Raw genomic sequence first — 25,885 nt, forward strand, 5'->3', positions numbered from 1 at the left:
GGATCTTTTATGCAGTTGAACTGACTCCGCTCTCATGAACTGTGGAAGTATCTTCATTTACGATGGCGGCTTAGAATAAACTTTCAGTGCACGTTTTCGTCTGTTTTGGGTCGATTTGACGTTTGAAAAAGCTATCCATTTTCAGACGAGTACCAGCCGTTGTGTGTAAAATTTGTGTGTTCGTTCCGAACCGGGTTGAAGGATCACTAACGTTGCTGTTAGCCTGTTTAGCTATTAAAGCGGTTCCATATTTTTTGTTTTCGAAAAAAATCGAGAAAATATGGTGAGCGGCTGGATAAGTGAGCTGCCCGTAGAGAAACAGATATTTTATGCTGTTTTAGGATTTTCGTGGACAGTGTATCTATGGGAGGCATATCTTGCACACAGACAGGTAAGTCGGTACTTATTCATAAAATCGAAATATTAATGTGCAAAAATGACAATGTGCAAAAATGTGTCCACTCTACTGCCAGCTTTTTGTCATTGTCACTCGAATTCCAGGACCCACAGAATATTGCGTTTTAGGACTACATAGACATTCAATACAGTGTTAGACACCTTAGAGTCTAAGGTGTCAAAGTCAAGGCCCGCGGGCCAAATTCGTCCCGCCACATCATTTTTTTCGGCCCGCGAAAGCAAATCAAACTTGTTAAATTCCATGATGATTGCTAAAATCTGAGCCAAAATTTCATATTTTTGGATGTCAACCGCAATAAAAGTCATTATTCTTGACTTCAGATTGGAAAACGAGTTATTCATTAATTTGCTGTGTGCTCGATATGTAATATTTGAAGGGATTTAAACATTCGAATGGGTTCCCCAAATTCATAACGGCCCTCGAGAGGAAACCATAACTACAATGTGGCCCGCGGCAAAAAATGACTGACACCCCTGGCTTAGACTCTCTTCCATACATGTTCAGTCTCACGATTTGTTCGGGATTTTGACCACAATACTCTCTGTTGACACAATACAGTCAATTCATTTGCAAGGTGAAGCAAAAGAAAATGTAAAAAACCTAAAAATATTCTATACTAATTGAATGTATAAATAAACAACAATGGCAGTTTTGTGTTTTGTTTATTTCTAATTTACAGTTTTGTAACGATCACATTATTTTAACACGCACCACAGAGTCACAAGTATGAAAATCTCCTGATATATGATTTCTGAAACTTAACATGTATGATTTTCTTTAATCAGAAAAAAAGTTGATTCCTAAATTATATGGGTCTGGAGTTACATGAGCTTGAAATGAGGGTGGCTGTCCAAAAGACAAAGCAATACATACATATTGATTTATATAGGGCTTTAACGACAGCTGAAGCTGGTACAAAGTGTTAACATGGAAAAAAGTAAATGCTGCCCCCTTGTGCGAATGAAAAAAAGCATTGCCAGAGGCCATGGCTCGCGCTTTATCGACACCCAAACAAGAAAAAACAAAACCCGAACAAATACATGAATGGCGCTCTGTCATATTTTCTATTCCTGAATAATTTTGTGAATGGCAGTGAATGAGTTAATAGGGAATAACTAGGTCAACTAATATGCAATAATTGCACAATTGATGACAAGTTGGCAGTACTGTAAAACGATGTGACAGCGATGCAAGGTATGTAAAAAAAAAATCCAGAATTTTTTTTCAGCGTGTGTGTTTGTGTATGTGTGTCTGATTTATAGCTATCTAATTCTAATCTTATTGTTTAACAGTGGTTTTTTTTTCAACTGAAGTATCAACGTACCATAAATGATGCTCTGATACTATTCACTCTCTCTCTGTCATTCATTCAGCGAAGGATATACAGGTCCACAACACGTGTGCCGAAAGAGCTTGGAAAGATAATAGATTCGGAAACATTTGAGAAGTCCCGACTTTATCAGCTGGATAAAAGCAACTTTAGTTTTTGGTCTGGTCTCTATTCAGAGACAGAAGGAACGGTAATGTTCTCACAAGCAATGGTTATTATTCATGTAATTTGGTGGCGTGATTTTTCAATAATTTGTGCTTCTTGTACACTCTTCATGTTAAAGCTGATCCTGATCCTGGGAGGGATTCCTTTGCTCTGGGAAATTGCAGGCGCTGCGACAAAACGCTTAGGATTTGGCCAGGAGTATGAGATCACGCATTCTCTTGCGTTTCTGTCTCTCGCCACCCTGTTCACTGCTTTAACTGGCCTTCCCTGGAGTTTGTACAACACATTTGTCATTGAAGAGAAGCATGGCTTCAACCAGCAGGTAATCTTTGTCCGAAAGACAATGAGGAAAGATAACAAAATGTAATTTTTTTTATTGCCCCCTATTGTGGATAATGTATAATATTTGACTCATTCACTGCCAGACAATGTGCAAACATGTGTCCACTCCAGTGCCAGGGTTTTTGTCATTTTCACTCAAAAGCAGGACCCACAGAATATTGAGTTTTAGGACGACATAAACATTCAATTCAGCATAAGAAACCTTAGACCAGCAGTGTCAAAGTCATTTTTTGCCGCGGGCCACATCGTAGTTATGGTTTCCTCTTGAGATCTGTTATGAATTTGGGGAAGCCATTAGAATGTTAAATCCCCTCCACATATTACATATAGAGCGCACAACAAATTAACGAATAACTAGTTTTCAAATCTGAAGTCAAGAAGTGTTCTGTTATTGTGGTTTACATCCAAAAATATGAAATTTTGGTTCGAATGTTAGCAAGCATCATGGTATGTGATTTGCTTTCCCAGGCTGAAAAAAAGACTATTAGAGGATCTTTAGACTATTTTCTTTCGTCAGACAAAAAGTTATTTCCTCAGTCATATTATCTTAGCCTAAAATGACGGTGGCTGTACAAAATACTATACATACATATTGATTTATATAGCGCTTTAACAACAGTTGAAGCTTGTAACAAAGCACTAACATGGACAAAAGGCAAAGGCTGCCCTTTTGCCAGAGGTCTGACCAGCGCTTTATCGGCACCCTGCAAGAAAAAAACAAAACCCGAACAAATTCGGGAATGGCACTCCACGTCACACTTTTCAATTCCTGAATAAATTCGGGAATGGGAGCGAATGAGTTCAGGTTGAACAAACTAATCGTAAACGATTAATTGAATAACTTGGTTAATTTGAATCAGGAAATAAAAAGTCGAAATAAAATACTTCTAGTGCTGAGTATTTTTTATTTAATTTTTTGCTTTTCCACAAATATTTGGTTGATTCCAACTTGTACAACTTGATAGAACTGTATAGTGCCTCTTTGCAATTTTTTGATGATGATACTAGTGCAGCGTGTTCTACCTGAAACAAATTCCTTGTGTGTTCTACATACTTGTTAATAAAGATGATTCTGATTCTGATTGTTGGTTATTTGACCCCTTTTCTAATGATTATATCTCATCAATAGACACTGGGGTTCTTCATCAAAGACGCCGTAAAGAAGTTTGCCGTGACTCAGTGTATCCTGCTGCCTGTCACCTCACTGCTTCTCTACATCATTAAGATTGGGGGCGATTACTTCTTCATCTATGCTTGGCTCTTCACACTGGCTGTTTCTCTGGTGAGTCGCTGGACTTTTACAACGTGACGACACCATTGGGGGCCTTTGCTATAAATGAAAGACAGAAAAAGGGGCCTTGCTTTACGATTGAAGTACGTTCCTACAACATACCTGCCAACTACTCCGGTTTTGCCATAATGAGTACAGTTTTCATTGTCCCATTCCGGGTGACGGTTTATTAATAATGAAAATTACGGTTTTTAAATTTAGAACAGGTGATCGGCACAGTGCCAGCTGTTGGTTTCCTTTAGATGAATTGTGCATGCGCATACTACGGGTCTTTGCTGAAATATCATTGTCACGTAATGGCATCTACCAGAGAAACAGCAAGAAAAAGTGTGACATAAGAAAACTACAGTCGTTTCGTGAGGAATACTCCCAAGCATTTCCAGGTGTTATACTTCGGTCAAGAAAAGGTGAAAATGACGCGAACTGCAGTGTGTGTCATCAAGATTTTTCAACTGGATATAGCGACAGACTTTATTTTATACAGTACACAGTGAGGTATTTTATTGAATAAGCAAATGTGGTTTAATAAGGACTAACGTTCAGTATAAACTGCATAAAATGTGATCAAATGCGATGCGTATGTGGAGCCTTTGCGTCTTGGAATTGAAGCGGATTTGTGTGAGACAATCTCTTTTCGTAATTGGATGCTACAGCTGCGTGTTTGCTTTCAACATTTAGCTTGTAGTCGACGTGCACATTCCTCCATGATGTCCCTGATCCACTGGTGGAAAGACGCTTTGATCCTCTCATCTTTCATCTAGAACTGCTTCATGTAACAAAAGAGGGTACAGAAAGTGCTTAAGAATGAATGACTCTCTGTTTGTTTGGATTGGATTGAATTGGATTTGCCTTTATTAGTCTCACAATGGAGAAATTTACATTTGTATTGTTGTCATATTATTTGATATTTAGTTTTTTTTTTGTTATTAACACTAAAGACGGCGCCGCGAAAGTGGCTGCCTTTCCAGCAGGTCATGTATTTTTTTCCTCTACTTTCATTCCTTTCATCACTTTGCTGCTGTGAAATGTACATTTCTCCACTGCCAGACTAATAAAGGCAAATCCAATCCAATCCAAAACAATTCCTTCAACATAAACATTACATTTGAACTTATCAGTTCTGTATCATTTGACTTTAGTATCATTAGATAGCTTCATTTTGTGAATCTCAGCTGATCTCAAAAATAATTTATAGCGATGAAAGATGTGATTTGATATGATTCATATCAATTGTAAGTCATTTATTTTAACAATCTTTGGTACCTAATTATTACATTGGGCTGTATGTTTGCTTTCAGAGGTGGTAAACCCGTCATTGTGCACCTTATAATGCACTTTATATTCTTTTTTAACACACTTTTTTGTGTGCATTTTTGGCCTTTGAAGAGTATAACCTCTTAGATATCTCTTTAGTACAAAAAGTGTTTCCTGTATACTTAATGTACCTATGAAAAGTCAACATGTTTATTATTCATTGATGTGAACAGTACTGAATGTTAAATGTAGTTTTCTTTCAAATTGGACATTGTTGGTGGCTATTTTTGTCAACCCATTGGATAGGTTAGATGTGCATATTTGAAGTTACTAACAATGTCTTACAATTCATTGTATTTTTCAAACAAGATTATTAAATGTTTGGTTGATTATAAAATATTTCAGTTTTGTTTTCTCAAAATAGTAGCAAACATGATATTTTCATGATTGAAATATCTGTGTTTTTTCACACGTATATCTTCGACATTGATCAATATTTGTATGGTGTTTTTAGCCTCATTTTAAGTAGCTGTAATGTTAAAAATTATTTGACCCCCTAACCAGGACTTTGTCCTGGACCGACCTACAGTCCCTGAGCCCCAGCGTATTACTACGCTTTTCTAGTTTCAAATGTTGGCAGCTATGCTACAATGGCGAGGTAAATGCGAGTGTGGTGTTTACCAACACTAATGCGGCAGCGCATGACAATAAAATAGAAATTTGTATGAAAAAAATTTCGAAGCCACCAAATATAAAAAAGTCAAGGAGCGTCTGTACAGCGGTAGCTAAGTGGGCCTACCACTATTGAGGATCATTTGTTGTCTTGCGAACTTGCTGCTGTCTTTCTGTTCTCAGGTCCTCGTGACCATCTACGCCGATTACATCGCTCCTCTGTTTGACAAATTCACACCTTTACCTGATGGGGAGCTGAAGACGGAGATCGAGGCCATGGCCAATAGTATTAGTTTCCCTCTCACAAAGGTTTACGTCGTCGAAGGTATACGGATGACAACGGAAAACCGTGAGCCGTTTTGTACTGCAACTGCAATTTTGAAATGTGGCCCATGATTCCAGGTTCCAAACGGTCTTCACACAGCAACGCGTACTTCTACGGCTTCTTTAAGAACAAGCGGATTGTGCTGTTTGATACGCTGCTGGAGGACTATTCGCCCCTCAACAAGGGAGATGAGGCAAAACCTGAGCAACCAGAAAATGTCGATGTCAACCCCGAATCCAAAGCCAAGCCAAAGGTTACGACACTTTAAACATTTTTGTGAGAATGGAGTGTTGGGTTAAATTCATTTATCTTCGTCTGGTTCGGAGTTCTTCGAGTTTCTTGATGAAATGCCATTTGAGTCGATAGTTGGTACACAGCAAAAACTACTTTATTCAGTAACAATCGAGAGAAACATCTCTAGTTGGAGCTGGACAAAAGAAGAACCACCGCCTGCCTCTTCAGGCTTAGTTTAAAGAATACCGCGACAGTCTGTTGACCAATCAGTTGCGGACAAGTCGATCTTCCGTTCAATCGGCTACGAACAACTCAGTGTTGGGTGGGAGGGCCTTAGACTGAAATTGGACTATTGAACTAATAAGCTTGATAATGCTATGTAAACTAAATTAAACATGCAATAATCATAGTATGTACTAAGCTAAACATAACGTAATATGTTTACTAATGTGCATAAGCACTCTATCATGGAGAATTTTCGTCCTTTCACCTGCACATCTTTTTGACTCAGGGTGGAGAATTATTTTTATATTTACTCATCTGTGCAGCAAATCAACTCTTCCTGCTTGCATTCTTGCATCCAATAAGAGAAGAAAGTCATGTGATGTGGTTTGTTTTGCCACATTTTTTTCCTCCTAATTTTTCCCCCTCCCCTAACAATGTGACATACAGGCACTCCCCTACTTACGAACATTCAAGTTATGAACAACGTTACATATAAACATTTTTGTAGTAAGATACGTAGTATTCACTCCAGTTGTAAATGTACATATCTTTATAGGGCATATATTTTATGAAATGTTTATTTTTCAGTACAAACCAATACAGGTTACTTATACAAGCCTAAAACATACTTATGCAAACCTTAAACATGCATTCCAAACAAAATATAGCACTGAAGTAACTTACGAACGCATTCACCTAACGAACGACCGTTTGAAACGTATCTTGTTCCTAAGTTGGGGAGCGTCTGTATTCACACGCACCCTCACAGCCACCTGCCATTCAAAATTTACCTTTATTTGTCTTGCAGTGGAGAAATTTACATTTTACAGCAGCAAAGTTATGAAAGGAAAGATAGAAGTAGAAAAACAACATACTAGAGCTGCTGGAAAGGCAGCCACTCTCACTGCGCCATCTTGAAGTGAAAAGAACAAAAAACTAAATATGTCAACACAAAGACACAGACAGTCATTCATTCTTAAGCACTTTCTTTAGCCTCTTTGTTACGTGAAGCAGTTCTAGATGAAAGAGGAGATGATAAAAGCATCCTTTTCACTAGTGGATCATGGACGTCATGGTGGAATGTGCACCTCTACTACAAGCTAAATGTTAAACGTTTTGTCATAACGTATGTAGTATTCTCTCCAGTTGTACATGAGCATATATTTTATTACAAGTTTATTTTTGTCACAGAAAAACTGATCCTGTGAGTGTAAAGTGACCTTGAGAGTTTTGAAAGGCGCTGATAAATGAAATGTATGATTATTATTTTTCAGTGCAAACCAATACAGGTTACTTATACATTCCTTAAACGTACTTATATAATAAGCATTAAACATACATTCCATACAAAATATAGCACTGAAGCAACTTAGGAACAAATTCACCTTACGAACGACCGTTCGGAAACTTATCTCGTTAGTAAGTTGAGGAGCGTCTGTATTCACACAAGAAATTTGTCAACGCACCCTCACAGCCGCCTGCCATTCAAAATTGATCAACTCACTGAGCGTTTGTGTTTTATGCTAGTATTTTCAGTTTACACACAGTAACTTTCGGACAATCTTACAGCACAAGAAACAAGGGTGCAACAACCAAGAGATCCTTGCCGTTTTGGGTCACGAGCTGGGTCACTGGAAACTCGGTCATACCGTGAAAAACATTGTCATCAGTCAGGTGATTTTTTTTCACTTCTTTTTATATCATACCTGTCAACCTGCGAGAGACTGTGACCATACTAACGGTTCAATTTTTCCTTACTGAGAAAGAAAACCATATGCGTGTGTGATATTTCATTGCGCAATTTTATTAACAAAATTTCACATGTAAACATTAATACTTTTAACAAGTTACAACATATTTCCAGCAATAATCAAGTATGTTCTTTGTTGAAGAGCATTGTGGCTTTTTTTCTGTGCTGTGTGCAACAATTCATTTGATTGGTTCAGTTGATAGCATTCCCCATCATAATTTATTTTCACATGCAAATAAGAAAGTAGAGTGTCCTCTGCCATGCTTTTTATGTACTCAGTGTTTATCTTTCGAACAAGTGAAAATGCTATTTCACTGTCAGGCGGGCATATATACTATTAGGATTGGATTGCATTGGATTGGATTTACCTTGATTAGTCTCGCAGTGGAGAAATGTACATTACATCTTACATTCCTTTTTTGGATTGCCATGTTTAAACTTGCCATTAACATCCACTCTCTCGGTTACTCCTTCCAGATGAATTCCTTCCTGTGTTTCTCACTGTTTGCCGCCCTCATTGGACGTAAGGAATTGTTTGTGGCATTTGGCTTCAATGATAGCCAGCCCACTCTCATCGGCTTGATGATTATCTTCCAGTTCATCTTTTCTCCATATAACGAGGTGTGACCGTCAAAGAAATCCTCATTTAATTTTGCAGTTGTAATCAGAATTTTAACTTTCCCACATGCTTTAAACACAAATTTAGTACACACATAGGGAGGCAGGGATATGCATCTGGGCCCCACCCTTGCGCCATTTATGCTTTTTCACAGCCACTAGCGCAACTGTGGAACTCCACTGCGCCTACACCGGCGCAAGTCGATTACGATTAGCGCATATTGCTACATGATCTGCGCCACATATGACATACTTATAATAGCTAAAGAAATACATTTAGTTAAAGGACAACCGACGTCTCCGGACAAGTTGTGTCCATAATTTGTAAAATAGCTTCAAATGACTTCCACTGAGCGTATTTTACAAAGATCCCACCGCAAATAGCTATATTTTACGTTTTAAGACTCGCGCTGAATGTTCTGGAAGTCTTGTTTTTGAGTTGGTGACGAGTCCGTACTGACGTCACTAAAGGACCTCCGTTGACCGTAAAAAAGATGCATTGTAGCGGTCCTTCCATCACGTCAATGTATTTTGCTGTACTTGTTTGGTCTGGGGACCTCGTGTTGATCCATGTTGATGGCAAAATTAGAAGGAAAACACATAAATAACGCGATGGTGAATCGTTGTGTGTTGCGCCAAGATTTCTATAGTGTATTTGATGTTTGCTTACAAAACGTCCCAGGAGACAATTTACATGGAGCTTTGTCGTCCTCTTCTGCCTTTTTTGTCACTACATTTCTCTCCAGATGCATCAAAATGACCGGAATAAGTTATTTAATCGATTGCAAACATGTATGCTTTCCTCTTCAGAACTATTTGAATCATTATTCATAAGTGGATGAGTAACAAGAAAGCATGTTTTCCGAATCTGAAGCCGTTGTTTTGATTCTCGAGCAAGGCAAGACGTCTTGGTGTGACACCACGAACAAGGGGGCGGGACCTTATGAAACTGGCCACTTCCGGGTTCAATTTGAAGTAGTTTTTGGATACTTTAAGTCATTTTTATTGGTGTTTTGCATTTGACTAAAAATATCATACTGTGTGTTTTGGGTATTTTAGATGCTATAAAACGTTTTTCTGATGTCAGTTAGGAAACAAAATAGTGATGTCGATTGTCCTTTAAACGACAATTGAAAACTATTTGTTTTCCTTCAGAGGTTTTAACTTTTGTCATCTGCCATCTTGCCTTACCTACATCTGGCCGTAATCAGCTTGCATTTGTTTCAGTGCACTCCAAAGTAGAGGAAATCTGGGGTATTTCCATGACCCACCGGAAACTGCCGAAATGGCTAATCGAATATTCATTTACCCATGGTGCATTGCAGTATTTACATCAAAGATGGCAGATGTTTTCAATATGGAGCAGGAGTAAAACTCTGAAATGCATTAAAACAGGCAGCAAACAAACATTCTCGTTTTATATATTGTTTTATAATGTAGAAATATCATGCTCCAATTAATGTATTTTGGTTCATTTCTAACAGTTTTGTATATTTTGGCAATATAGCACAATCGGGACACATTATAGAATTTGGCCCCCTTTTCAAACAATTACCCAGATGCATCCATGGGGAGGGGCCGTTCAATGATTTTATTCTTTATTGTGGGCTTTTTTCTTATGTTTTGAGGTTTACGCAAACCAGCTACCTCTTTAACGTTCGAGGCCAAAGGCATTCAGTTTGTACTTTGTATACTGTGTAAATTCGTCTGTGTAAGCTCTCAGTCGTACAGGAGTGGTCCATCGATGAGAAGGTTTCTTCAGCCGTCATCTGTACAAAAGTGAAGGTTTCGGACGTTTCGCCTCCTATCCAAGAGGCTGGTCGTATCGGCCCCATTTATATATCCCTAAAGGGATCCCTTTTACGGATATATAAATGGGGCCGATACGACCAGTCAGACTTTAGTTCGCTGACGAAGCCTCTTGGATAGGAGGCGAAACGTCCGAAACCTTCACTTTTGTACAGATGACGGCTGAAGAAACCTTCTCATCGATACTGTGTAAATTGCAAAAAACTAAATAAAAATCACTTAAAACTGTAGTGTTGCGAGGTTGACAATGATAAAATAGATAATGAACGCTGTCATTTCCATATTTATATTTTGTCATTGCAGCTTCTGTCCTTCTGCCTGACGGTCCTGAGCCGCAGGTTTGAGTTCCAAGCAGACGCTTTTGCGCGCAACATGGGTAAAGCCTCTGAGCTCTACTCGTCCCTCATCAAGCTGAATAAGGACAACCTGGGCTTCCCTGTGGCCGACTGGCTCTACTCCATGTGGCACTACTCGCACCCGCCCCTGTTGGAGCGCCTCAGAGCGCTGGGCAACGTCAAGCAGGACTGACGGCGCTGTCATTGGGAGCGGCGGCGACCGCTGCTTCCTCCAAAGGGCCTCCGGAAACACCTACTGGCCCTGTGACAACTCCCGCCCCTCCCGAATCTTATTTCATCCTGTTTTAGTCAATTCATTTAATGATTCACGTTTGTTTTAAATTGTAAAACATCAGCGTAAGGCAGCCAAAATAACTTGAATGGCGCAGTGTGGTCAACGTCTGTGAAATTGAAGTTTGTCACTGTCCAAATCATGTTTGGCAGATTGGCTCAGTAGAAAGAACTTGTAGGACAGGCGTCATCCCTGAGTGGGTTATGTATCGTTGGATAGCCAATCAACTTCAAGCTAGACGTGGCATGGTATGTGTGACGGCTTCAGACCCACAGGTCACAAAAATTTAAGTGATTCTTCAACCAAATCAAGATGATTAATAATACTTAAGTTCCCAGTTTTAAAAAAAAGTGGGCCATTGTGTATGTTTTTTTAAAATGTGCCTCTTTGTTCTGATACTTGACCCGTTAGAGACACAGCAGTGCTGACATTTTCATTTGCATCTGAATTTGACTTGATTTAGGATTTTCTTTGGAGAACGGAACTGTTCTTCTCATGCACCTGTTTGCTAACGGGGTCCAATGTATAATGTGTTACAGTGCATTAGTGTGTCGATTTGTGGAAAAGAGAAAAAAAATATGAATGTGGTTTTGAGGTTTACGTTGTATGCGGTTTTCTTGAATGAACCCAGATTGCCTGGCAATGTGTTTATAAGGGTTGTTTCTGGGGTGGGGGAGGGGTGAGGCTTCTTAAGACAGGTTTCAAGGCCATCGCTATGCTCAATAAAACAACTCCAAGCCTTTGGATTGGATTGGATTTGCCTTTATTAGTCTCGCAGTGGAGAAATTTACATTTCACAGCAGCAAAGTGATGAAAAGAATGAAAGTAGAAAAACTAAATACACGAGCTGCTTTAATGCTAATTCACTGTAAATGATGTATCAAAGTCAAGGCCCGGGGGTCAGATCCAGCCCGCCACATGGCTTTATGTGCACCGCAGGGGCAAATCGTGTGTCAACTTTCATCATCCTTGTTGAAATCTGTACCAAAATGTCAACTCGTCATGGGTAATAAATAAGGTTGAGCTTTTGCGTTGACCCTTCAAGAAAAAACAGAACTATGAGTTTTGACACCTTTGCTCTAAAAATCATTTGCTACCACCTGAATTGAAAAATGTGATGTGGAGCGCCATTCCCGAACTTGTTTAGGTTTTGTTTTTGCTTGTAGGGGTGCCGATAAAGCGCCGGTCAGACCTCTGGCAATTTTCTTCCTTCCACGAGGGGGCAGTATTTCCCTTTTTCCACATTAGCGCTTTGTTACAGCTTCAGCTGTTGTTAAAGCGCTATATAAACCAATATGTATGCATTGCATTGTATTTTGGACAGCCGCCCTCATTTCAAGCTCAACACCAGACCCATATAACTTAGGAATTAACTTTTTTTCTGATGAATGAAGAGAGTCTTAGGTTTCTTACGCTGCATTGAATGATTATGTAGTCCTAAAACTCAATATTTTGTGGGTCCTGCAATTTGAGTGAAAATAACAAAAACCCCAGCACTGGAGTGGACATATTTTTGAACATCTGGCAGTGAATGAGTTAAGTATCCTAACGATTAGGATATGTTTATATTAAAAAGTGGATGAAATAAAATGTATTATATAGTACAGGGGTGCACGAAGTATAGTTCACCAAGTAGGGGGACACCCTGAACTGGTGTGATTTGTGTAAGCGGTTTCAGTAAATGATACAACTTCTGGATAGAGTTGAGGTTCTTTATTCGGACTGCCGTCGTGGTCGGGAGGAGAAAGCAATTTACTTGGACCTGACTCGCTGCATCGCATGCTCTCTTTGGTCTATAGCCAGGCATCGCTAGTCGAACAAGCAAATATGATTTCCTCATATTACATCTCCCTTTCTTAATTTAATTATTTACTTTTAACTGGTGAATTTAATTATAGCACCAAACCCCTTGTGCTCCAAGTAATTAACACATTTGGACTTGAATAAAGTATTTCCAAAATGTTCAACAATAAAGTCAAAGTCAGCTTTATTATCAAATATGCTAATATGCATGACATACAGCACAGATGAAATAAACGAAACATTCACATAATCGTTTCACTACATAATCACTAAGGAAAACACGTTACATGGTTTCAATCAGTCTCTCGGGTGGTTTCATTTTCCTGGAGGATTTTCGGATAGAATGTCCTGGAATTCGAGTTGTCTTAGTAGACGGACTGTTCCAACTGTCTCTGTGTGTTGACTTTCTATGGCTGGTTCTTTGAGAAGATCTCGTGCTCATGATTCCATTGCCATTCTATGTTCTTCTCAGTGAGTTGTCTCAGTGGGGCCATCTTCTCTGGCAGGTTGGGTATACATTTTCCCATGAATGTAATCATCCCATTAAACCGTTACACCTCCTACCATGCTTCGCTTTTCTTGGCTCTTACAGCAACGAGCATAGTGGTTAACTTTTTCGCAGTTTTTGCATATTTTCCCATATGCTGGACACTGCTTCGAGGGATGTTGCGTACCACAACGAGTACACGATTTTTGGATGGACAACTTATGTTTGTTTTGTTGTCTCACTCCTGCTTTCACATCAGCAGTCTTCTTTTTGTATATAGTGTCTGCATTTATTTCCACTGCTTCCACGTTGCAGCTAGCATCATTTGCCTGTGATTTCAAAGCCTCAGCGGCTCTACACAGTGCTAAGGCTTTCTGCAGGTCCAGATCCGATTCTCTGAGTAGCATTTCTCTCAGTTGAACATTGGTAATGCCATATACTATTCTGTATTTGATCAGTGATTCTGTTAATCCACCAAACTCACATGTCTTTGATCTGTCTCTCAGCTCATTTGCATATTGGTCGATCGTTTCTCCAACCGTCTGGACACATGTTAAGAATCTGTGCCTTTCAAACGTCACATTGCGTTTCGGAATGCAGTACAGTTCGAACTTTTCCATTATTTTTGGAAGCTTCATTTTGTCATCCTCGGCAGCAAACGTGAAGCTATTGTACACTTCTAGAGCTTCCTCTCCCGCGACGTGCAAAAACATAGATGCTTTCATCTTCGCACTCCTTTCATCCGCTCCAATCGTAGACAAATACAGTTCAAAACGTTGCTTGAATCTGTTCCAGTTTTCAGCCACGTTACCTGTTAACTGCAGAGCTGTGGGTGGATTCAACGCTTCCATTTTTGCAGTTTTCTGCCAGTGTTTGTGCTCAATTTCGTGTTCTTCACTTTCTTTTTCTTCCGTGGAATCTTCCATTCCAAGTTCTCTTGTCTCCAATAACAATTCTGACACCGTGTGTTGCTTTGTGCAAGCGGGTTCGGTAAATGATAAAACTTCTGGGTAGGGTTGAGGTACTTTATGAGGACTGCAGCCTTGGTTGGAGGAAGAAAGCAATTGACATACGTGCATCCAGCAGACGTTAGACTTGACTTGCTGCAGTGTGTGCTCTGTTTGGTCTTTAGCCAGGCATCGCTAGTCGAACAAGCAAAAATGATTTGCTTATATCTTTTCAGTTGCCAGCCAATCACAGGGGATACCCGGACAAATAAACATACACGCCACACGTTTTTTGAACGTGGATTAGTTAAATTAGGCATAAATAATAAATTTCGGAACTTTGCTGCTGTGAATTAGTGCTTTCTCCAATGTGAGACCAATAAAAGTCACCCAATCGTTCGCAATTTTTTTTTGTTATTAAACTTTATTTTTTTTAGAAAAAGGGAAACATGCTCACATGATTAAGTACATTGGACATCAAAACAGAAGATACACAAATAAAATAATCATATTTCTAAAACGTGTTACAATTCTTGCACTTCAGTATATGAAATGTCCTGTTCACTGTGCCATGAAAATGAAATGAAATACAAATAAATTAAATAAAAACAAAACTAAACCAACTTCAGTAGATTGGTAATACTGTTATTAGGGCATGTAATGCAATGATGAAAAACGTCGATAAACGACTGTTGACCTTAACTTTAGCTCGACGTGTACGTGCGCGCGCAGGTTCATGCTTTTATTTTGAGACGTTCCATTGCGTAAAATGGGGGCGATATTGTGATCAATTGATATATCGCACGCGAAAATTAACCCGCACCCACCAACAGAGTATAATTGTTAATGTAATTTGTTTCAATTTATTTATTCAATTTATTTCAATAACCTGAGACATTTTTGCTTCGTCATCCGGAAAATAATGTATTACGTGAAATATATCCCCTCTATTTGGGAACCAATGGCACCGTCCTCTGGCTGTATGTATTTACGGACAAGGACAAACACTCAGGAAGTGTTTCTGCTGTCATTGCCATTCGCCAGTCAAATTAGCTAACATGGCGAGGTTCTTGAGGCCCAACATCCGCAGTTTTTTCGCTTTACAGCAAAGAATGGCATCCGACCAGGTAAAAACATGTCCTCCGGACCGAGCTCCTCTGCATAGCACCGGATTCCGGCACTATAATGCCATTTTTAGGGTGATTCCAAATGAGTAAACATTAGCTCCATAGTTTTCCTAGCACGCTATGATAGCTTGATAACCAGGTGTTATTTGCATGAATATAAGCTAAAAATACAAATAATTGGCGTTATAACGTTCGCTTTTAAAATGCATTGCGTTCGATTAACAGCCTAATTGGCATGTGAATATGTGTCTCTTTTGATTACAAAGTAAATTTAACCGTGTCTGTTACAATATAGAATGGCTACATTTCCCCATTCTGACACATGAACTCTTGACCTCTACCACAATGTTTCCCAAATAAACAGTTTGAGCCACAGCTTACATGTCACATCTGAGAAACAAACGTCTGGCATATCCACAAACTAACGTGTCACGAAAATAATGATTATACAGCACTGTTTATTAAAAACAGAATGATCCCATCTCAATTTAGATGCAAATGCACATACTCATTTGGTGTGCGAAATCGGGGCTTTTATTCTGTTGTATGATTTCAACTGCTGGTGAGCCAAATTGTACTTTCTGTCGCCCAGTAGAAGGGCATTGCATGTTTAGCTTGTCATCAGACAATGACAGCATAGATCGATAGATAGATGAAAGCCACTAATCTATTTAAGATACCTCTACCTATATTTTTCTGACTTGTTCCTATATCCCCCCCCCCCAAAAAAAAAACAACAACAAAAAAAACAGTTTATCATTTGTATGCAATTTGTGTTTTTGGGAGTGAATTGAGCTCAAAATAAGAATTAACACAAGTCTTTAGGTGTAGTTAGTAATTATTTTTTATTATTAGAAAAAGTTCTTTTAAGGCTAACTCTATATATTTATTAGTTTCAAACACATTGCCTAGTAAATTACCCATTATAGTGATGGATAATTTTGTTGAAATTAAGCAACATTCCTCATTTAGTTACAGTAAAGTCTCGTTATATCGATATCGGTTATATCGATTTATATTCGATATACCGCTTATTACGATACTATTTTCATTTCCCTTGCACATTTCTAGTCTTTTTATGTATAATTAGTACCGTTTAGTACGATACCCGGTTATTACAATAATCCGGTTATTACGGTGCTCTTTTTCATCCCCCTCCGGCCATTTTTGTTGTTTATATCGATATATCCGTCGCGCCATTGGTCAACTTGGTCACGTGTCTTGTTACGTGAGCCACCATCGGTCGCGCTATTGGTCGACTTGGCCGTGTGACTTTGTCACGTGTCACGCCATCAGTCGCGCCATTGGTCGACTTGGTCAGGTGACTTGGTTACGTGCCCAGCACCCGTGTAGCAGAGCCATTTTCATTTTCAGACGCTAGCTCGTGTGTAGCAGACGAGATTGAAGTGTTTGTGTTAAAAGGTAAAAATGGGAAGCAGAAGAAGATTGATGACTTTTTTAAATGGTATACATAATACAGTAAGATGTAAGCGTTGCAGTTTCCCTGTTGTGTTATGTACATGCCCACTGTACTGTATATGAATGCAATCGTTTTTTGCAACAATGTTTCTTGTTTTGTCTGCTGAAGCGCGATGATTTTGAAAATTATTAACATTCCATACTGTGTATTAAAGGACAGCCGATGTCACTTTTTATTCAAATGCAAATAAAAATGATTTCACACCAAGACGTCTTGCATTGCTTGTGAATCCAAACAATGGTTTCAGATTCGGATAATATGCTTTCTTGTTACACATCCAGTTATGAATATGTTTCAAATACACTGTAGTTCTGAAGATTAAAGCATACATGTTTACAATCATTAAAGAATTATATGTGCCATTTTGAGGCAACATTGGGGGAACATCTCTCACCCCCAAAAAAACGGAGCTAATGGCCAGCTCCGTTTCTTATATGGCGCTTGGCTGCCCTCTTTTGGCGGCTTTTGTTTAATGCAGTTCGACGCAGGATCGGATATATCGATAGTCCCGGTTATATCGATATTTTTTCGGACTCCCTTGAATATCGATATAACGAGACTTTACTGTATTTTATTGAAGTCCGTTATTTTGCAATATAGGTCATGTCTTCGTCTGAATAATCTTGGTAGCCATATACTATAAGCATGAATGAATGAAGGCTTTGAATGAAGAAAAGGCTTTTTTTTTGTCACTTATTCGCTATTCAAAATGTATTAACTGCGTTGATGTTCATATTGCAGCTCGGAGAGCTCGGTAAAGGTGCAGGAAAAGGTGGCGGAGCAGGCGGCTCCATCAGAGAAGCCGGTGGAGCCATGGGAAAGAAACAAGCGGCTGAGGAGGAAATGTACTTTAAGTAGGTGTTTTCTCTTTCACTGGACTTGAACGCCATTGCCTGACCCAATGTTTTGAGACAAAACTTCAGTTGTGAGAGATCTTTTGCGATGTGGCCTGTTGAGTAGAGTGGTGGTGGTGGGGGGCGGGGCGTTGGGATAATGAAATAACATTCTAAGAACCAATTAATCAGGTTGTATACAGTAATTACAAAAATATACTTTTGATGACTTGTTTTATGGGGGTCGTTTAACAGTAAAGATTTCAAGTCAGAAATTTTGATATTGTGTTCTATCTCCACACAAGGCGCAAGGAGCAGGAGCAGCTGGCAGCATTGAAACAACACCACCAGGAGGAAATCGATCACCACAAAAAAGAGATTGAGCGTCTGCAGCGAGAGATTGACCGTCACAAAGGGAAAATCAGGAAGCTGAAGCACGACGACTAATCAAAACAAGCTACCGCCAGATATGTTTAATCAAGGCTTTATTGTATTTAAAAAAAAATACATATATTCTCCAATTGTGTTCTTCTGCCACTCACCATCTCAGAGTAGAATTGCATTACTGGCAAAGCATGATTGTGTGGTCAATTGTTTTTTAAAAGCACTGGCAACAGTTCACAAAACAAATGTTGTTTTGAAGGAACTGTTGTATATTTCAAAAGGCAAATAAACATGTGTGACAAATAAGTTTGTCTCTTTTAATATTTAATTATTCATTATGCATTACACATCCACGCAGTATTGTTCTCTAAAGTACAGTACATCCATGAAAATATAAAAACTTTAAAATAGTTTCCATCTTTTTTGAAGGCATAATTTGGAATGCATACTATATCTCATTTTCTGTTAACTTTAGAGTTTAGGTAGGCAATGCCACAAATACCTTTATAGTACCGTATTTTCTGGTGCACTGGAGTTCAATGCACACCCCCAATGAATGGGGCGTTTTCAAACTTTTTCCGGATATAAGGCGCACTGCAGTATAACGCGCACCTTCAATGAATGACAAAAAAAAATCCAAATGTGAGACATAAATATCAAAGTTTTCCAAATATAAGGCACGCCACATAAGTACAGGCTGGGATCACGCACTACTTCGACAGGGGGAAATGGAGTGGGTGGCTACTGACAGTAGTTGCCAGACCTGTTGTGGCTCAAAGTTACTTCACATATAAGTTGCGCCTGCGTAAAAGGGGCAGGGTCAGCTTTTGAAGAAAATGATGGCTTATGGGCGCGCCTTGTACACCAGAAAAGAAGAAGAAAAGTAAACTTTAGTACAGTTATGTAATTAAAGCATGCATTTACCTATTTTCCCCTGAAATCCGACAATTAAATGTCATGTTTTTTGTCTCGTTTATTGATTAATTTAATTATTATACATGAAAACTGATATAAAACATGTATATTTTAAAATTAAATACATATATATTTCATTACATGATTTATTTACTGTAATTAACAGTATTTAACAACAGCTAAAGCTGTAACAAAGCGCTGAACATGGACAACTATACTAGACAGGAAATAAAGCAGTCATAAAGTTAGACAAACATAATTAAACATGACAATCAATTACTTTATAAAAATCCACAAATATTGCTATTTTTCGTTCGCATTTTTTGACGTGGTCTACATTATGCACCATTTGCATTTGTCCACGTGTGGCGCTAAAACTTTTTCAACACTATCCAACGAGAACGCCTATGGAACGTCACTTCCGTTTGCCCGTGTCTTTTACGACCGGCGACCCCGTATTTCTTTCTTTTCGCACGTCATGGCGGACCGCTTCAATAAGGTAGGCACAAGCCAAAGGGCGATATTCTTATTTTCCACATGTTTCTGCAGTAGTTTTTACGTTAACTAATCGTTTCTGTAAATGTATAGATTTTACTGTATCCCACGGTGGAAATGGGGTTAATGCTATAACAAAATGCAGTTAAAAGCTTTTCTGTGTCGGCTTGCGTCTCCGAGTGGACCTGTCTTCCATCATGGCAGCTTTACTCGCCAACGCGATTAGCTGCTAGCTAGCTCGCTTGCATTGAAGTTGAAATTTTTATTTTTGACTGGTTAACTATGAAAAGAAAACATGATTTCACAATTTGTGGCCTTATTCACATATGGAACGTGTCGACGATGATTTTGTTGGAATGGTTGATTGGACGCGTAACTGGTAAAGCAACCATGTGGTCATATGAGAAAATAAATACTGCAGTTAAAATGCATTTCACATTTTTTCACGGCTTCATAAATTTGTCATATTTAACTTTGTCAAACTTAAGCAGGCGGGGCTGCTCTGTCATATTTCACTTTGTCAAACTAACGCACATGTGGCTGCTCGTGGCCTCTCCGTGATCAATTGGTTGTTTTATTTTCCCGTGATCTATTTGAATTCTTTTGATTTGTGGTCGAACTTACCTCTCAATATTCAATTTTGCAGCTTCTGCTAATAGATGGCAGGGGCCATCTGCTTGGTCGGCTGGCTGCCATCGTTGCAAAGCAGACCTTGCTCGGTATGTGTTTTGGTAATCGCTATCACTTTTTAAAGTTATGTTGATTTACTGTCAGTGATGATTATTTTCACCCTTGGTTGAGTTTCACGACCATGAAAAAACTAACATGCACTACCATCTGAGACGAAACGTCACAAGTTACAAGTTTTATCGATCTTTTGAGGGGTATCTCATAAGTCTTTTTTTCCATTTTAAAGGACACAAAGTTGTGGTGGTCCGGTGTGAAGGCATCAACATCTCTGGAAATTTTTACCGTAACAAACGTAAGTAACTCAAAAAAAAAAAAACAATTTAATGGCTGTTCTCTTCATTTTGACTACATTTGTTACATTTAAACTGTTTCAAGAGATAACCATACCTGTCAACCTCCACGGCTCCATGTCCTTACAAACTGTCGTATTTTCCCTTAAAAATAAAATAATCGTACACACCATATTTTTTTTCAAATGTGTTTATGTAGTTTAACATGTTAACCGGAGGCAGCTACTTTCACGTCTTTTTTGAAAGCAACACAATATGAATATTCCACACCTTTCTTCGAAGCTTGTATCAATCCCTCGCATCATCCTGACATTTTCTCCCACTCTTTGTGATGCTTGCTTCTTCCATTCAACTTTTCTGCGTTTTAATTCAGGTTCGGCCATTGCGACTTGATCATTGTATCATAAGAAAATTAAGAACTATGTTGTAATGTAGGCCTACTGCTCTGCCTTCGCTTTGTTAACGTGTGATCGGAATGATGCAATGGGAAATCCCCCGGCAATGAAAAAAACGATACAGAGAGAGGTTACCGCGGCGAACTCGTTTGACGTAATTGATTTCCCCTTTCGCGATAGTCGGTGTATACTGGATGGTACCCATAATTGACAAATTTGCGTTTTTCCGAACAGATTTTCTTGTGCGTCATACATGTCTTAAAATGCATAATAAACATACTTTGTATGGCAAAAACGTACAGGTTGACAGATATGGATAACTGCTTTATGTTCCCATAACATTTTCAGCATGTGCAATGAGGGGAAACAGCCCGAGTTCAGATTATTCAAATGTGCCAATGATGATTTGGAAAATCAAGTTTGAGTTTTAAATGACAATGGAATTACTTCATGCACTACCATCTGAGGCGCATACATTACACATAAAGGGTATCCCACAACGTTAGGAATATTGTCTTATTGCCCAATGTTTGATTATTGCAGTGAAGTACCTGGCTTTCCTGCGCAAGAGGATGAACACCAACCCCTCTCGTGGACCGTACCACTTCAGAGCCCCCAGCAGGATCTTCTGGAGGACGGTCAGAGGTGAGACCTAAGACAGTGCAAAATGATGATCAAAATCCACTTACCCCTAATGTGATTTAAAAAAAAAACAACAATTGGAGTATCAAAAGATGAAATTTGTATCTGACATTACATATTATACCTTTATTTACTGTCATGTCGTAATGAACTCATTCATCGCCAGTCGCAAATTTACTCGGGAACTGAAAAGATGGCGTAGAGCGCCATCCTGAATTTGTTCGGGTTTTGTTTTTTTATGCTTGGGTGCCAATAAAGCGCTGGCCATGGCCTCTGGAAATGTTTCTTTTCCACAAGGGGGCAGTATTTCCCTTTTCCATATTAGCGCTTTGTTACAGCTTCAGCTGTTCTTAAAGCGCTATATAAACCAATATGCATGTATTGCGTTATATTTTGGACAGCCACTCTCATTTCAAGCTCATATAATAATAAATTTTATTTCAAGCGGCTTTCAAGGCTCTCAAGGACACTTCGCAGTCACAGGCAAGCACAGATGTGTATAACTCCAGACCCATATAATTTAGGAATTATTTCATCATTGGGTTCATGGATTGCGTATCTAACATGTTTTTTGTACAGTAGTGAAGTGAAAAATCAAGTTGTGCATAAAATAAAAACGTCTTTACACTTTTTACTGACTATTTCCTTTCAAAAATGCAACCAACCAATGCTAAATCGTCAAGTTCTATTCACACGAAGCCACGAACGCCAGCATGTACAATCATATGAAAAACAGTGATTGTTGCAAACAATAAAGATATCTGGATGCAACACAATTAAATACTGTACATGGATGAAAAACCAAAACTGCAACGTTTACATAACTTACATGACGTTCGAGAGTGGCTGAATACGTCTGATACACACGAGCTGCCGTCTGAAAATGGCGTCTGCTCGGGAGAGCTGCTCACGTAACAAGACACGTGACCAAGTTGACCAATGGCGCGACGGATATATCGATGTAAACAACAAAAATGGCCGGCGGGGGATGAAAAGGAGCACCGTAATAACCGGATTATCGTACTAAACGGTACTAATTATACATAAAAAGACTAGAAATGTGCAAGGGAAATGAAAATAATATCGTAATAAGCGGTACTATCGTTATAACCGATATCGATATAACGAGACTTTACTGTAATACTTTTTTTCTGGTGAAAGAAGAGAATTATAAGGTTTCTAACATTGTACTATATGTTTATGTAGTCCTAAAATTCAATATCCTGCAATTCAAGTGACAATGACCAAAACCCTGGCACTCGTGTGGACACATTTATACATGTCTTGCAGTGAATAAGTTAAATGGATAATAACTTGCAGCTTATGATATTAGCATGTTCAGTAAAGTATGAACAATATAATTTTAAAGATCGCCAAGCTTATTCTGACTAGTTTTGAAAGGCGCTTAGAAATGAAATGTATTATTATTGTTATTAGCTAGCTATGAGCTAGCTATTAGCTATCTATTAGCAGTCTAACTGGCTGGCCAGCTAAATAGATAGCTACCTAGTAGTGGGCTAGATATCTATCTAGCTATCTATTAGTGGTCTGGCTGTCTATGTATCTCGCTAACTATCTATTAGCTAGCTTTCTATCTATTTGAGTTACTTGCGGGTTGAGTGAATGCTCGCGCGTGTGGCTGCCGCTGCTCACCCACGGCAAAACTTATCCAGAGATTGTAACTCAAGCTTGATAGTTTTGAAAGGCGCTTAGAAATGAAATATTGTTATTATTACATATGTTGCAGAAAGCATAATCACATTTTCTGTATAGTTTTTTTTCTTGTTATTAATAATTGTATCTGATTTTATTTATGTCCCTGTTTTGTGATTGTGTCCTTGGGAGCCCTGAAAGGCGCTTATAAATAAATTTATTATTTTTATTATTCCCATTACGAGCATGGAAAAGTAATTTTGAGATTATCCTGTTTTTCACTTTGGAGAGTTGGTGAAAGGGGGGTGGGTTGTGGGAGCCTTTAAAGGACAACCAACACCATTTTTTTGTTTCCTAACTGACATCAGAGAAATGTTTTATAGCATCTAAAACACCCAAAACACACGGGCTGATATTTTTAGTCAAATGCAAACACCAATAAAAATGAGTTAGTGTCCCAAAACTACTTCAAAATGACCTTGGAGATGCCAAGTTTCAGAATGTTGCCATCAACACGGATCAAAACAATGTTTTCAGACTAAACAAAGTACCCAAAATGTTGTGTGTCACTTTCTCGGTCAGGGGCGTTCCAGACGTGACGTCACGTCAGGCATCGTCATCAACTCGAAAACAAGACTTCCTGAATATTCAGCGCAAGTCTTAAAACGTAAAATATAGCTATATGCTGTGGAATCTTTGTAAAATACACTCAGTAGAAGTCATTTGAAGTGATTTTACAAGTTTCGTAACTTGGACACAACTTGCCCGGGGGCGTCGGTTGTCCTTTAAAGTGAAAAATGGACACAACGGTCCCAAAATGTCATTGTTCTAAAGTGGAAGCTCCACTGTGCAATTTCTCATGTCGGATCTGCTTTTGAGTAATGTGGAAGGTGTGCTTGGGGAAACATTGCTGCCATTTTTTTTTTAAACCTTGAGTTGTATTAATGTGAAACAACTGTTCCGCCTAGGCATGCTGCCCCACAAAACCAAGCGAGGTCAGGCTGCTCTGGAAAAGCTGAAGGTGTTTGACGGCATCCCCCCGCCGTACGACAAGGTGACGTCTCTGCCCGTTGTGGGCCCTGCTTCGGAATGTCTGTCAATGATGCCATTTAACCTTACCTAACCTTGTTTGACTGAGGTTTGAAATGAAAACAAAATCTGAGATATGCCGCCCTCAAAATGTTTGGCCTTCTCGGTATCTTTTGTTATTTCATTTTTGACTCCCTTTCCCCCAATTCAGAGAAAACGCATGGTGGTCCCAGCCGCTCTTAAGATTGTGCGCCTGAAGCCCACTCGTAAGGTGAGTCGCATTGAGCCCCTTCCTTATGATGACCGGGCGTCTATACTGATGATCAGAAATCTGATCAACGCATTGATGACAACCCACTTTACGGATCTGACTACGAAATTGAACTGGAAACATGTGGACTTTAAATCTAAACCGGCACGTTAGTTGCAATGTCAACATATTCGTGTTTCTTACACAGTTCGCCCTCTTGGGACGTTTGGCTCACGAGGTTGGCTGGAAGTACCAGGCCATCACAGCCACGCTGGAGGAGAAGAGGAAAGAGAAGGCCAAGATGCGCTACAACAAGAAAAAGGCTACCACCAGGCTGACCAAAGTGGCCACGAAGAACGTTGAGAGCAAAATTGCAAAGTATACAGATGTTCTCAAACAGTACGGAATTCTTATCTGAGTCAATTTACTGGCCAATAAACAAATTCAATGTTTATAATAAAGTTTGGTTCTTTAATTGCGAGAAAGATGAATGACGCGCACGTGGTTGTGGTTGGTGTTAATTTACTTGGTGGTGATATTTGAGTTTGTGTCACCCATAATCAAAGTACAAAAGTCAGTCAGCTTTATTGTCAAATATGCTAATATGCATGACATACAGCACAGATGAAATTAATGTCCTCTCGGACCCAGCGTGCAAGACATGCAAGGCACGAATAACGTGGCTAAAAAAGACATACAATTGACAACAGACAATACATGTAATTTCTGTATGTAAAGTGAGGTAGTGTCGTATGGAAAGTGAGGTAGTAACGTATGTACAGTGATACCTCGTGATGTCATTCGCGAGCGAACGAGCCCATTCTAACAAGGAAATGGCAGCTGACTTTTTGACCACTTTTCCCCACCCCCTGTCTTCAGTTAAAGCCGAACGTGATTGGTCACGCAACGAACGCAGGAGTGAAGGGGGGTTTACAGCTGCAAATAAAAATAGATGGGTTGACGACAGAGAGTGAGAAAATGCATACAAAACTAAGATTTGGACCTGTTGCAACTTTATTGATAGTTCAAAGGCTGAGTGTAGACTGCAAGGTTAAAATATCCCATCAATCAGGCACTGCACAAGCCATCTGTATCCTTGATGCAAAATGCTATCAACCCAGCTAAACGGAATGCAATTGATGATGAACTAGGTAAAATTACCGCAGTGAAAGTACCTACAAGGCATCATTCCTCAAGATGGTGACCTGGAAGTTCGTCATCCAATAATTTCAAGGCTAGCCACGGATTGTTCGAGAACTTTTAAGTGTCGTACAGAGATTCATAGTGTCATTCGTCATGGTGAGGCAGCCAGTCCTGACAAAGCTGCCAAAGCTTACAGGGAACCATTCCTCAAGAAGGTGGAAGAAGGCTACGTTCCTCATGTTTTTAATGCTGACGAAACCGA

At 39.1% G+C, this 25,885-nt stretch overlaps 3 protein-coding genes and 2 non-coding genes across 5 annotated transcripts; all 5 read left to right on the plus strand.

The window, feature by feature from the left end:
- Positions 1–4: 4 nt before the first annotated feature.
- On the plus strand, positions 5–14,457 carry zmpste24 (zinc metallopeptidase, STE24 homolog). Its single transcript, XM_089004709.1, has 9 exons — positions 5–391; positions 1,792–1,938; positions 2,032–2,235; positions 3,385–3,537; positions 5,656–5,797; positions 5,875–6,050; positions 7,826–7,930; positions 8,484–8,627; positions 10,737–14,457. The coding sequence occupies exons 1-9, from the start codon at positions 281–283 to the stop codon at positions 10,959–10,961; spliced, it is 1,407 nt and encodes a 468-aa protein (XP_088860835.1). The 5' UTR covers positions 5–280; the 3' UTR covers positions 10,962–14,457.
- An 831-nt stretch (positions 14,458–15,288) lies between these two features.
- On the plus strand, positions 15,289–18,427 carry atp5if1b (ATP synthase inhibitory factor subunit 1b). Its single transcript, XM_089004297.1, has 3 exons — positions 15,289–15,424; positions 17,646–17,758; positions 18,043–18,427. Exons 1-3 carry the CDS (start codon positions 15,356–15,358, stop codon positions 18,182–18,184), a joined length of 324 nt encoding a protein of 107 aa, XP_088860423.1. The 5' UTR covers positions 15,289–15,355; the 3' UTR covers positions 18,185–18,427.
- Positions 18,428–19,455: 1,028 nt separating this feature from the next.
- rpl13a (ribosomal protein L13a) lies at positions 19,456–24,941 on the plus strand. Its single transcript, XM_089005000.1, has 7 exons — positions 19,456–19,535; positions 20,178–20,250; positions 20,448–20,513; positions 21,450–21,551; positions 24,170–24,255; positions 24,442–24,501; positions 24,689–24,941. Exons 1-7 carry the CDS (start codon positions 19,515–19,517, stop codon positions 24,896–24,898), a joined length of 618 nt encoding a protein of 205 aa, XP_088861126.1. The 5' UTR covers positions 19,456–19,514; the 3' UTR covers positions 24,899–24,941.
- LOC148893562 (small nucleolar RNA Z195/SNORD33/SNORD32 family) lies at positions 20,298–20,378 on the plus strand. Its single transcript, XR_016116115.1, has one exon. It is a non-coding gene; the product is annotated as a small nucleolar RNA Z195/SNORD33/SNORD32 family (small nucleolar RNA).
- On the plus strand, positions 21,298–21,378 carry LOC148893563 (small nucleolar RNA Z195/SNORD33/SNORD32 family). The gene has a single exon (XR_016116116.1). It is a non-coding gene; the product is annotated as a small nucleolar RNA Z195/SNORD33/SNORD32 family (small nucleolar RNA).
- Positions 24,942–25,885: the final 944 nt, after the last annotated feature.

This window comes from Hippocampus bargibanti, linkage group LG09, assembly GCF_051943395.1.
Source record: "Hippocampus bargibanti isolate YZ-2025 linkage group LG09, ASM5194339v1, whole genome shotgun sequence".
In the NCBI taxonomy this organism is placed as follows: Eukaryota; Metazoa; Chordata; class Actinopteri; order Syngnathiformes; family Syngnathidae; genus Hippocampus; species Hippocampus bargibanti.

Coding starts and splice junctions, on each gene's coding strand:
- atp5if1b (XM_089004297.1), top strand. CDS start 15,356: ATGGCGAGGTTCTTGAGGCCCAACATCCGCAGTTTTTTCGCTTTACAG. Junction 15,425..17,645: donor AAAGAATGGCATCCGACCAG/GTAAAAACATGT, acceptor TTCATATTGCAG/CTCGGAGAGCTCGGTAAAGG. Junction 17,759..18,042: donor GAGGAGGAAATGTACTTTAA/GTAGGTGTTTTC, acceptor TCTCCACACAAG/GCGCAAGGAGCAGGAGCAGC.
- rpl13a (XM_089005000.1), top strand. CDS start 19,515: ATGGCGGACCGCTTCAATAAG. Junction 20,514..21,449: donor AAATTTTTACCGTAACAAAC/GTAAGTAACTCA, acceptor TGATTATTGCAG/TGAAGTACCTGGCTTTCCTG. Junction 21,552..24,169: donor CTTCTGGAGGACGGTCAGAG/GTGAGACCTAAG, acceptor TGTTCCGCCTAG/GCATGCTGCCCCACAAAACC.
- zmpste24 (XM_089004709.1), top strand. CDS start 281: ATGGTGAGCGGCTGGATAAGTGAGCTGCCCGTAGAGAAACAGATATTT. Junction 3,538..5,655: donor TCACACTGGCTGTTTCTCTG/GTGAGTCGCTGG, acceptor TTCTGTTCTCAG/GTCCTCGTGACCATCTACGC. Junction 6,051..7,825: donor AATCCAAAGCCAAGCCAAAG/GTTACGACACTT, acceptor ACAATCTTACAG/CACAAGAAACAAGGGTGCAA.